General features: G+C 43.4%; 3 protein-coding genes across 5 annotated transcripts; 1 reads left to right on the forward strand and 2 right to left on the reverse strand.

Moving 5' to 3' along the window:
• Nucleotides 1-209: 209 nt before the first annotated feature.
• Nucleotides 210-2,304, reverse strand: MRPL30 (mitochondrial ribosomal protein L30). Its single transcript, XM_039714248.1, has 5 exons — nucleotides 2,243-2,304; nucleotides 1,954-2,034; nucleotides 1,352-1,498; nucleotides 495-568; nucleotides 210-395 (listed from the first exon to the last, which is right to left on the reverse strand). The coding sequence occupies exons 1-5, from the start codon at nucleotides 2,291-2,293 to the stop codon at nucleotides 263-265; spliced, it is 486 nt and encodes a 161-aa protein (XP_039570182.1). The 5' UTR covers nucleotides 2,294-2,304; the 3' UTR covers nucleotides 210-262.
• A 113-nt stretch (nucleotides 2,305-2,417) lies between these two features.
• On the forward strand, nucleotides 2,418-6,634 carry MITD1 (microtubule interacting and trafficking domain containing 1). Of its 3 annotated transcripts, none has more exons than XM_039714247.1 (7): nucleotides 2,418-2,603; nucleotides 2,792-2,887; nucleotides 3,334-3,470; nucleotides 3,553-3,639; nucleotides 4,243-4,358; nucleotides 4,660-4,720; nucleotides 4,808-6,634. In XM_039714247.1, the coding sequence occupies exons 1-7, from the start codon at nucleotides 2,450-2,452 to the stop codon at nucleotides 4,901-4,903; spliced, it is 747 nt and encodes a 248-aa protein (XP_039570181.1). In that variant the 5' UTR covers nucleotides 2,418-2,449; the 3' UTR covers nucleotides 4,904-6,634. The 3 variants fall into 3 exon arrangements, with proteins under 3 accessions (XP_039570181.1, XP_039570179.1, XP_039570180.1); XM_039714245.1 differs by having other exon boundaries at nucleotides 2,424-2,557; XM_039714246.1 differs by having other exon boundaries at nucleotides 2,469-2,593.
• A 1,422-nt stretch (nucleotides 6,635-8,056) lies between these two features.
• On the reverse strand, nucleotides 8,057-9,801 carry LIPT1 (lipoyltransferase 1). The gene is made up of 2 exons (XM_039714244.1): nucleotides 9,705-9,801; nucleotides 8,057-9,503 (listed from the first exon to the last, which is right to left on the reverse strand). The coding sequence occupies exon 2, from the start codon at nucleotides 9,284-9,286 to the stop codon at nucleotides 8,168-8,170; it is 1,119 nt and encodes a 372-aa protein (XP_039570178.1). The 5' UTR covers nucleotides 9,287-9,503; nucleotides 9,705-9,801; the 3' UTR covers nucleotides 8,057-8,167.
• Nucleotides 9,802-11,776: the final 1,975 nt, after the last annotated feature.

The raw sequence follows: 11,776 nt of genomic DNA on the forward strand, positions 1-11,776 counted from the left end.
AACTGTAGGAGAACTTACAGTTAGCCAAAAACTTCAGCAATCTAGCCACAAAATTAAAGCACAAAGACAGAGAGCGTACAAGTAATTTAATATTTCAGATAACTATTAACAACATTCAATTCTGTATCTGTACACCTGCTTTAAGCATCAGTATCACCTTTGCCATTCATACCAGAGTAAGAATTTTTACTTTTCATACACCAACTCTCAACTGGGGATTTAAAGTATTTATTTTATAAAATCTAAATCCAACCAGCACACCTTATGCCTTAATTTCTTTCTGCTCCACAGGTTTCAGGCGCTTTTTAATGATAAGCTCTCCCCTGGTTGTCAGAACAGTGCTGGACACTTCCTCTTCTGTTGGCAGCCCGTGGGGCAGTTTCAGTGGCTGGATTCTACAGGCAAAAGAGTTTGCTTAGTGAAATCCTGTGACTAGAAGGGAGTTACACTAAATGTTCCAAATAAACAAATAAATAAACAAATAGTTAACAAACCTTATCAGATGTTTAACAACTTTCAGTCTGGAATTCACAGAAGGGATATTTTTGTGCAGTCTTGGCTGATGTGCCTACATAAGGGATAAAACAAGTTTTACAAATGTGTTGCCAAATCCCAAATCTTTGTTCTCTAAACTTTGCACGCTACCAGTACGAAAATAAACCACATTTGCAAATGTAAGATTTAGAGAAGTGCCATGCATCAAGAACAGACATAAAAATATGCAATCACAACTGGATTCCAGTAAAAAGACAATTTCAGCTTTATTCCTACTTCACTGTAAATGCATTTTTCTTCCAACTGTTAAAAATATTGTAAATGAAAGTACAAGAGTCTAGGGGCAAAACTGCTTTCTTCGGTTGTATCTTAAATTGATCAAGCACACATTTTTTCTCTGTAATATAACACTGACTAGACAAATCTTTGCATAATGTGTAAAAAAAACTCAGAAAAACATATCTTTGACACAAACTTTTAAAGTCTTGAATTTGGAAGTTTTTCACTGATGAGTTTTATTTGCCTTGCTACAATTTCTGAATAATATGACCCACAGAGACCTGAATCCAAAGTATTTACAAACTTATTTCTATTATTTTAGAAGAATTCTCAAGGTAAAGTTCTCCTCAGGCAATGCAACACAATACCATACAGAGATTCTCTGAATTCCCACTATTCCCATTTGCCACAAACATTCCCCTCAGCTCCTGAGCACATCATCATCACCTTCTCAGATTGCTTTATGGCTGATATAAATGTAATTCTGGTTTGTGACTGCAAAATGGAGATCTTTATAAAACCCAACTTGGCGCTACATTTCTGACAAACACAAGTATAAAAAAAACAACAACCATACTTTATCCAGTCCCAGGTCACGTATTATCTTCTTCTCCCAATAGGGGCGACCAATGACACTTTTTATTCTAGTAATAACGTGGATTTTGTGGGGCTCCTCAGGGTTCCCTCCATACTTTTCATGATCTCCAGGCTGTGGCTGAAATACCTAGAATAAAAAGTTCACAAAACCAGGTTTTTTCCCTAAATATTTGGTCATCAGTGCTGCAGTTAACTACTGCCCAAAACATACTTCAACCTTGCTAAAAATTCTTACATATTTTTCTTTTCAGGCAGTCAAAGCACCAACCAAATGACCTCAAACTGAGCTTTTACAACATGAAGTCAAACATATTTCTATAGTGGTTTGCTGATAAGTGTAGTAACTCTTGAGTTTAGCCACAGAATGGCACAGAAATACACAGACAACACCCTGTACCAGCACAACACCTAATTCACGTGCATTTCATCAGGGAGCCTGGGCTCAGCCTCTGGACGGCACGTTTTTCCACAGGCTTTAGGAATGCTTTTAGGGGAAAGAGTCAACTGACACCAGATGGTATCTCGCAAAAATAAACTAAAACGATGAATGTAAAACATGTAAAGTGCAAGTCAAGCACATACCGAGTCTGGAATATTCGACCTGGTAAAGAGACAACGAACCCACAGCGGGGACGCCATCCCCTCCATCCTCTTCCCCAGCACCTGCAGGGAGAGGAGGGCATAACTTGTGTGCACTTTCCTTACAGCGAGGAACCACCTGCGAACACACGACACAGGTGCGAGTCCCAGCCCCAGCCGCACCCCCATTCTCCCGGAGGCTGCAAGTCTCAGCCGCAGCCCAGATCCCCAGCTAGGTTCCCGTTCCCCGGTTCCCCCTGGGTTGCCCAACACCCCCAATCCCAATCCCCACCTTCCCGGGGCCCGCAAGCCCCAGGCCCGCCCGGCCCGCCGCCATCGCCATCTCCGTGTGCGCCCTTCGTCCCGGGCGGACAGCGGTGCCGCAGCACTTCAGTTCCGGGCGGGCGGAAGGACAACGGTGCGACACCTCTCCTCCGCTCCCCGCCCCGTCCCGCTCCCGTCGCCTTCCCGGTTCGTGTCCCCGTCCCCGTCCCTGTCCATGTCGCGGGCGGGGAACGATGGCATCGCCGCGCTGGAGCGGGCCGGGGCGGAGGCGATGAAGCGGGCGGTGCAGCTGGACGTGGCGTCCCGGTTCCAGGAGTCGCTGGTGTGTTACCAGGAGGGCATCGACCTCCTGCTGCAGGTGGTGAAAGGTACCGGGCTGGGCACGGCCGCCGGGCTCGGTGTGGCCCCGGGGACACGCGAGCAGTGCTGGAGCCCGGGGAGGCAGGGAGGCAGGGAGGGGGAGCCGGAGGTCTCCTCCCGGGAGAGCCGGGCCGGGCCGGGCAGGGCGGGGAGGGCCGGCCCTGTGCTGTGTTCCGTGACTTTCTGTGATTCACAGCCACCACCGATGAGGCCAAAAAGCTCCGCTACCGGCAGAAGATATCCGAGTACATGACCAGAGCCGAGGACATTAAAGAACACATTAAGAGACAAGGTATAAGCAGCTAAATGGGGGTACCGGGGGGAGGGAGTCAGGCCCTGCCCGGTGGTGCCAATCGCCAGGACACGAGGCGAGGAGCAGAGACTGATCACAGGAAGTTCATGAGGAAGAACTTCTTCACCGTGGGGTCACCGAGCACTGGAACAGATTTTCCTGAAAGGCTCTGGAATCTCTCTCTCTGGAGATACTCAAGCACTGTCTGGACACAACCCTGTCCATGTGCTCTGGGATGACGCTGCTTGAGCAGGGGGTTGGATCAGATGTCCCACTGTGGTCCCTTCCAGCCTGACCCACTCTGTGATTCCATGAGCTGGGATGTACCCGACGTACCCGTTTACTTTAAAATGTCTGTTGTTACATAAATGTTTGATGGATGAGGTGGTTTAACATGAAAATTATGTCCTGACCTTTACTTAAACAGAGATTAACTTTCCTTTCAGATGGCAAATACCATAAGCAAATCAGGATAGAGGAAAATGCAACAGGTTTTGGTTATGAAAAGCTTTTCCACGAGTACCTCACTGAGAGTGTTTCTGAAGTTTGGGTGCAGGACCCCTACATTCGGCAGGTTCATCAGGCAAGTAGATATTTGCTGTAACTGCTACAGATGTAGCCACTAGAGAAATTCCAAGCTACTAAAGTAAATAAAACTTTTTCAGTTGTATAACTTCCTACGATTCTGCGAGATGCTAGTTAAGGGGCCGTGCAAGGTGAAAACAATCCACCTCCTCACTTCCTATGATGAGGTAAGGATCTAGATTTTGAGTTCTCTTTCCCTGTACTCAGATGATGCCACATGCAAAACAAAATATAAAAATACAGACTTGTTCCTAGGTAGTTGAACATAAGTAATTTTGTAAGTTTAGATTTTTCTGGTTAACAAATTTGAGTAAGCAGAATCTTAAATTGAAATTTCTCTGAAAGTTTTGTTGTGGAAAATGTCATAAAAACCAAGCATCTGTTGAGACAAGGGGTTTTTTGCTCTTCCAGCAGCTGTATTTGTCATTTTAGAGGCTTTCATGAGCTGAAATTTCCCAAACTACCACTGTGCTTATTAAATTATTACTGCACTTATTTTGGCTCAAATAGTACCTATCTAGTTTTAAAGGGCTGAGAGTGAGCTCCTCCTCCACATCCCTCAGCAAATATACCTGTATTCTGTATGCTTTTTATCCTGTCCTTGAAACTGTAAATTTGCCTTCATCCAAGTTACTTTCTTTCGGTTTGCTTTGATACTGAAAAGATTTTGAGTTTAAAGGTGTGTGAGTTTAAGAAGTGGTGACCAGAAATAGAATATATAGTCAAAAAAAGAAAATGAAACCCCATGAGATTACTTTTACTTTCGATAGGGTGGTGGGAGGAGCCAGCAGATGACTGCCTTGGAAGAAATAAAACAGTCATTGAGTAATTATGGAGTAACACTGAGTATTGACTTCTCGTCTTCAATACATGATCGAGAAATCAGGTGGGTGATATGAAAAATTACCAAACAGCAGTTATTTGAACTCAGAACTATTTAACCCTAACTTTTGAGATAATTACAGCTGTGGTTAACAAAGTAAAAGGCACTGGCCCTCACTGGATGAAATCAGCTTTCTCTAGGTCTATATTTTCTAATTGTGAATATAATATTAGTTGTCTCTATACAGAATGGTGTCTTCTGTGGTTCACACAGGTATTGGTGATGCTAGGAAATAACTGTGATTGAAACAAGGAGTTTGTGCATCATGTGGATGTAACCTTTTTATTGTGCATTTTTAAAACAGATTCGACAATGGCTGGATAATTAAGATTGGAAGGGGTCTTGATTATTTTAAGAAGCCACGGGTAAGGATGCTTTGACTTCTTTAATAAAGTTAAAATGAGCTCTTCTACAGGATATGCTCACCATGTCAGTTTTGTTCATTTCTGCAGGGTTGTTTCAGCATTGGATACTGTGACTTTGACTTGAGACCTTGTCGTGAAACAACAGTGGATGTCTTTCATGCTAAGCACACAAAGAAAATGTGATCAGAAATGTCTGCTTTTAATAAGTGTTTTCATAAGCATAAAAATGTAAGACTGAAAGATGTTGCTTGAGTCCAGCTGGTTGCCCACAGAAGCAACTCTTCTAAGTATTTAGTGCAGCACAGCTTTTATAATCTGTGTGTTTTAGAATGTTTGTTTTCCAGTCTGAGAAAACAAAACTGCATGATTCCTTCATTGGACTTCTTCTGTAATCTTCAGACATGGATCTTACAATCCATGTCTAAATTTTATCTTGATTTTGTAACAGACCCTCAGTAGTGTCTTTCAAAAGCCTCTTTACTGCCATTTGTATTTTTATTGCTGATTTCATCTTGAGCCTGTTTTGGATTTTTTGTCTTTAACTGATCACCTCAAAATCATTGGAAGCTGGGCTGACACATGTCCTCTTTTATAAGCAGTCTTATTTATTTCCTTTAATTCCTGTATTGTAGTCATGACTACTATTTTGCTGGGTTTTTGTCATTCCTGTAATACTTTATTTCCCAGACTTTACTAGTAATCCCAATTTTCACATTCCATTTTCCAAACTCTTTGCCTAGGAATGTGGTAGTGTTCAGTACACAGTCATTTTAGGGTTGTTTTATTTGCAAACAGCTGCAATCTTCCTTGGCACTCCTGTGTGTTCTTTTATTCCATGATACATGACCACATCCATCCTTTGCATTAAGTGTGGAAAGGATGTATGATCCTCTCCCAGTCCTACTCTCTGCCTTTCAAGCCCAAAGACTGGCTTTTCATGCCACTCTCAACTTCAGTATTTTGCTACTACTAAGGTAGTCCCCTAAAATGAATAAATGTAAGTTTTGTCAGAAGTTGGGTGCCCTGAGTATCTCAGTTGGTCAGAGCATGGTGTGAGTGATGCCAAGGTTATGTGTTTTATCCCTGTAAGGGCCATTCACTTAAGAGCTGGACTTGATTCTTGTGGGTCCTTGCAACTCAAAATATTCTGCAATTCTAAGCAATATGCTATTTAGAATAAAGACAAAAGTCTTCCCTTGTCATTCCTGCAGCCTTTGGAAACCAGAAGGTATTACCAGAGGTACTGCTTTTTAAATTTTTTTTTTAGTCTTATACAAGAGTTCTGTTAGCAAGGATCTGCCTAAGTCATACAGTCTGACATAAAAAACAGGCAGTGGCCTCTTTTTCAGGTCCCATGAAAAACTTTTCAGCCTCAGGACTGACACGTGCCTTACACTTTCTGCCTTGTAACACAATAGGCCTCTGTGTTCTAGTATCATGTTTATTGTGAGAACTTTTTTTATTTCCTATATTTATTTTTCCTGATGGTTGTTGTATTCCATTATCTTTTTTTTTTCCCTTAATGTACTTTATTTTCATCTTCTGCCATCTAATGAATGCTGCTATTCTTTTCCTCTTATTTCTAAATCTAAATAGATTTCTAACAAAAAATCTGTTCCACAACAATCAATAAGAAATGGAGCTGGTCTTTGCCTTGTTTTCTGGGTCACAATTTGCCAGTGGTGTGCATTCTTTATCCTTTCTCATAATAATGTTTCAGCTTTGCACTGCTGCATCAGCAAAATGAATAAGCCACAGAGCTGTATGCTATTAGTCATTCCCCCAAACATTCCATAGGAGCTCCCTGGTTTGCTGCTGTGATAAAAAGTTTCTAGTCACTTGTGAATTTTATTCAGTTGTGTATAATATATGCCTATTTTTAATGGGAATAAAGGTTATTTTTTATTATTTGTAGCTTCAGTCATCTGTTTGATTTCTTCACAACATCAGGAAATTCACGGAAGCTGTGTAATGCCTCAGAGATCCAGTCATGTTTTGAAGGAGCCTCACTGTAAATACAGTGATTTCCCAAATGTGAAGTTTTGTGTCTTTTCACCTAATCCAGCAGTTTCAAACATAGAGAATCACAGAATTAACTAGGCTGGAGAAGACCTTTGAGATCATCGAGTCCAACCTATGACTTAGCATCAACTAGAGCATGGCACTGAGTGCCACATCCAGTCTTCTTAAACATCTCCAGGGAAGGTGACTCCACCACCTCCCTGGGCAGCCTTTCCAATGCCCAATCACTCTTTCTGTGAACAATTATTTCCTAATGCCCAGCCTAAACTTTCCCTGGTGCTGCTTGAGGCTCCGTCCTCTTGCCCTGTCACTGGTTACCTGGGAGAAGAGCCCAAACTTCACCTGGCCACAGCCTCCTTTCAGGTACCTGTTCTGACCTAATCAAAATTGCATTACACTTTTTCTTCAACAACAGTGAAATACACCTTTCTTTCATAATTTTACTATATATACAGGTATTATTTAACAATAAAACTGGTACTGAGTACAGTGAGCTGAACTCACTGCAGTGCTTGTATCTGACCTAATCAAAATTGCATTACACTTTTTCTTCAACAACAGTGAAATACACCTTTCTTTCATAATTTTACTATATATACAGGTATTATTTAACAATAAAACTGGTACTTACAGTTTATTGTTGCCTTTTAGGGGAAAATCTGCTAGGTGGTAACATAAGGAACCTCTTTATCCTAGATCTGTATTTGCATTTACGAGTGTTTAGCTTTGATACCATTACCCATGGCAGGAGGGACTCGCAGCTTTGTGCCAGGCACAAGAACAGAGGAGGCACATGTGGCCTCCCAGTTAGCCTCTTCTGTCCTCATCACATAAACCCCCACACTGAACTCCTATCTTCCTCTGCTCTTGCACATGCATGGACAAAAGCCCTAACCCAGGCTGGACCTACAGTGATTCACCACCCAGCAGTGAGCTGAGCTTACAGCAGAGGCACAGGGGCAGCAGCACTCTGCAAGAAGGGACTCTGAATCAGAAACCAGGGAACATCCCTCTCCACACAGCTCAGGAGGTGTGACACAGCCTTTAGGCTACTGTCCACAAGGAGAAGGATGCAGGCTGGGGCATCCAGTGCAGCAGCACACCACCAGTTTTACACCTACCCCATTCCATCTGTGTCAGCCATTTGTACCTTCTCTGCTACAGAGCCAGTTTGGGATATTCCCAGCATTTTCCCTTGTTCAAGCAGGAATGATGTCTTGTCAGCAGTGGTTTCAATTCTCTATTTTGGGAACATCAGGTGCAGGCAGTGTGAAATTTAATTGTAACATTAAATAAAAGCACAAGATTGAACAGTTTGTTTTCTACAAGCTGAATTTTTCTCTTACTAGTGATTGTTTTAATTTTGTTTTCAATACATTAAATAAAAAAGCAGCAGAAGTTTAACTTACACTTTCAAAATGCAAGTCACATTAATCTTATCATATTCTCACACAGCAGACTCCACCTACTGTGCAACTCATTGTCTTGTGGACACACTCTTAGCAATGTTGTCACAAGCGTAGTGGTCTCATTTGGGCAAAACTTACTGCCTGTAAGACTCTTGACCAGTTCACTGTGCAGTCCTGGTGGCAGCCACTGCTCTGGCAGATCAATGTTACAGACTTCAATTCTTCCATGCTTTACATCCATATTTACTTTAACGTCAAGAACAGAATCTTTATAGGCCATGTTAAGACATGTGCTAACGCTGAACTTTGGTGTCTTTCCATACACCCATTCCCAGGTTTGTAGTTCTTTAGTTTTGTCGCTAATTCCAGGAAGCAGAGTCTCATCAGCTGGATTTATTAAGGTGATATGGTGATCTATCTGGTGTTGCACAGCATATTCTTTAGCAATGGCATCCAGGAGCATCTCAGAAGTTAAACTAGGATCCTCTTCAAAGAGATTTTTCACCAAGGCAGGCACACTAGGAGTGGCATTGCTCTTTATCCCTTGAAAAGGACTTTTTAGCACAGAAGATAAAACAAACTTATCTGCATTACAGAGTAAGGTACAGTGGTGATAAGCACTTGTCCTTCCCAGCTTTGCAGCAGTGCCTGAGATTTTGTATTTCCTGTCCAGCAAGATGTCATATCTGTCAGTGACATGTACATCCAACTGGGGTCGCAAGGCTTTCAGTGCCTTCACAACGAGCTTCAGGTTTTCCATTCGTTCATATTTTTTTCTGGTTGTGAAGAAAGTCAAATTGATATTACCTAAGTCGTGGTAAACTGTCCCTCCTCCACTTCTTCTCCTGGCTAGTTTTATATTTTTTTGCCTCAACAGCCTGAGGTTGCATTCCTGCCAGGGATTCTGATGTCTGCCTATTACCACGGCAGGGGAATTTCTCCAAAGGAAAAGGACCTGTTGCTTCTCTAAATCCATGTGGTCATGGATCCAATCTTCCACAGCTAGGTTTTGGTAAACATCATTAGAAACAGACTGGATAATGAGGCCTCCACCGGCTGTGCTCCAGAAGCAAGCTTTTGGAGTCCTGAGGACACAGGCCAGCCAAAGGCAGTTTTTAAATGGCTGGAGCACCATGTTTTTAATAACTGCACAGCGGATGGAAGGAATGCCTGCTCTGCTAATGCTGAATGCGGCAGGAGCGCAGCCGGCTCCTGTGACAGAGCAGAAATGCCAGTGGCGGGCGTGATGCAGTCATGCTCTTCCCGCAGCAGCACGGCCGGTCCCAGGCACGGCGGGAGCCTCCCGGGACATCGGGGGCGTCACAGCAGCTGCTCCTCGCACTCCCTGGTGCCTGAAAGACCAAAGGAAGAAACGGAACGCGTACTTTCCCCTCACTCAACGCCGCCTTGCTAACTGGGTTTCACTTTGCGCAGTCCAGCTTTGTCAGGGTTTTCTGCCTTCTTTTCCATGGGGCTCCCGGCGCGGCGTCCCCTCAGCCCCCGGCGCCGCGTCTCCGCCCGCACAGCCCCGCCGGGCGCCCCGCGCTACTCACGGCGGGGAGCGGAGCGATTCCAGCGCTCGTCCGTGCTCCCGTGGACTCCTTGGAACCGGCGGCATCGGGAGCGCCTTCCGCTTCCCGGGTGAGAGGTGCTGGGGGCGGGCGCTGCGCCTGCCGTGCGCCGGGGAGGGCTGAGCGCGGCCTGGTGCTCGGTGGGCGCCGGGTCCCGCCTGTCCCAGCGCAGCCACGGCACTGGCGGGGGATGGAGCTGGGGAGAGCGGGAACGACCAGGTCACATAGAGCCGGTCGGGTTGGAAGGGACCACAGTGGGACATTCCTGCTCAAGCATGGTCATCCCAGAGCACATGGCACAGGATTGTGTCCAGGCGGTTCTTGAATATCCCCAGTGAGGGGGACTCCACGCCCTCTCTGGGCAACCTGTTCCAGTGCTCGGTCACCTGCATGGTAAAGGCCTTCCTCATGTTCAGGAAGAATTTCCTGTGCCTCAATTTCTGGCTGTTGCTTCTCATCCTATTGTTTGGCACCTCCAAGAAGAGCCTGACTTCATCCTCTTCACACCTTCGCTTCAGATAATTTTGAGCATTTCCCACAATATTTACAGGGCAACATAGGGCCAGTGCACAATGCATAAAATGGATGATTTTTCTTGCGAGACCCAGATGTGCAGTTCCTCTCTGCAGGATATTCTGGATGCTAGAAGCTTTTATGAGTTCACAAGGAGACAGAGTTCATGCAAATGCTGAGACTTGTGAAATACACTCTCTATGGTGCTCATGAAGATACAGAAGCTAAATGTCAGTAGCATAATTCATTAACAAGCTGGAAAGTGATCAAAGACTAGATGTATTGCCGGCAGCAGATTGTCTTCAGATTTGCATTTAAGCCATTCTTAAAGTCTAGCCGACCTTAGCTATAATTCTCCATCAAAAGCTATTGTCTGTGCTTAAGCTTACACCGTGGGACAATGTTCAGTGCTAGCTGAAGTTTTTTATCCACAGTAGTATCCCTATGGGCAAATACGTGCTGTATTTCTCTTGTTCCTGGATGTGTATTTCTAAAAGGTACATTACACACCTTTGTCTTCCATTCTGCCGTAAAAGAACTGTGTGGGTGTAGTAGGGCAAGTAAGAAACCATCACAACATGTGTGCTGGTGGTGATTAGTGAGAGAAACAGACTCTAAAAGGAGCTTGATGTGATGTGTGTGCCAGCACCTTTAATGTTGTACTGTCACATTAAAAAAAATAAAAGGAGTTTTTTTAGGCAGTTTGAAATGGACATAACTTTTTGCTGAATTAGACTGGTAACAATTTTTTACTGCGGTGAACTATTCTATAATGCACAGGTAAAAAAAGGTAAAAAGCATGTGGACTTTGCCCATAAAAATGTGCTGGAATTCAATGTTGAAGGCAGTTGACAAAATGCGAACACAAACCTGTGCATTCTAGCGCTGGTCAGAAGTATGGAAATGCATCTTGTGAGACAACTGATGTTACTAAAACCTCAAAAAAATGTGGGACCACTTGTCTCCATTTTGGCGCTTGATTCTTGAATGTTTGCAGTGTGTCATTTTGCCACGGGGTGTCCCTAAAAACCTACTGTGAGATGTTGCAGTGTTTTTCTACTCAAAAACTGTTTTCATAGTTAGAACCATTATTTGCTGAAAAACATAAAGTGTGCAGAGTAGTAGGTGGACAGATAAAAATGTCATGGGTCTGTTTCTGATAAGCTGAAGGAGGAAATAACACATGCAACAATAAATGCCTTCCTATTGTTGAAGATAAATCCAGCTAGAGAATTAGAAATATTCTGACAATGAGCAAAAAGTATGAATTTGTAAATGCACACCATTATTTATTTATCTCTTCTGGATTGGACGTTTAAAATTTTTTATGTGTCAACTACCATTGTATAAATCACATACCTGTAAAATACACCAAATATTATTTTCACTTTTGAAAACAACCCTATATATTGATTTATTTTTTTGATCAACAAAGCATTGTTTGATATTAAAAAAGCAGTGCAACTGCTCTGCACAACATTAACCAGAATTAAGATATAAAAAACAACTCGCCATATGTCCCTTAGAGGATACCTTAGACA

The sequence above is a fragment of the Passer montanus genome, unplaced genomic scaffold (assembly GCF_014805655.1).
Source record: "Passer montanus isolate IOZ18808 unplaced genomic scaffold, ASM1480565v1 scaffold3, whole genome shotgun sequence".
Lineage (NCBI taxonomy): Eukaryota > Metazoa > Chordata > Aves > Passeriformes > Passeridae > Passer > Passer montanus.

Coding starts and splice junctions, on each gene's coding strand:
- LIPT1 (XM_039714244.1), bottom strand. CDS start 9,286: ATGGTGCTCCAGCCATTTAAAAACTGCCTTTGGCTGGCCTGTGTCCTC.
- MITD1 (XM_039714247.1), top strand. CDS start 2,450: ATGTCGCGGGCGGGGAACGATGGCATCGCCGCGCTGGAGCGGGCCGGG. Junction 3,640..4,242: donor TCCTCACTTCCTATGATGAG/GTAAGGATCTAG, acceptor TACTTTCGATAG/GGTGGTGGGAGGAGCCAGCA. Junction 4,359..4,659: donor ATACATGATCGAGAAATCAG/GTGGGTGATATG, acceptor TTTTTAAAACAG/ATTCGACAATGGCTGGATAA.
- MRPL30 (XM_039714248.1), bottom strand. CDS start 2,293: ATGGCGATGGCGGCGGGCCGGGCGGGCCTGGGGCTTGCGGGCCCCGGG. Junction 569..1,351: donor GTGACCTGGGACTGGATAAA/GTATGGTTGTTG, acceptor TCCCTTATGTAG/GCACATCAGCCAAGACTGCA. Junction 396..494: donor GTTGTTAAACATCTGATAAG/GTTTGTTAACTA, acceptor TTTTGCCTGTAG/AATCCAGCCACTGAAACTGC.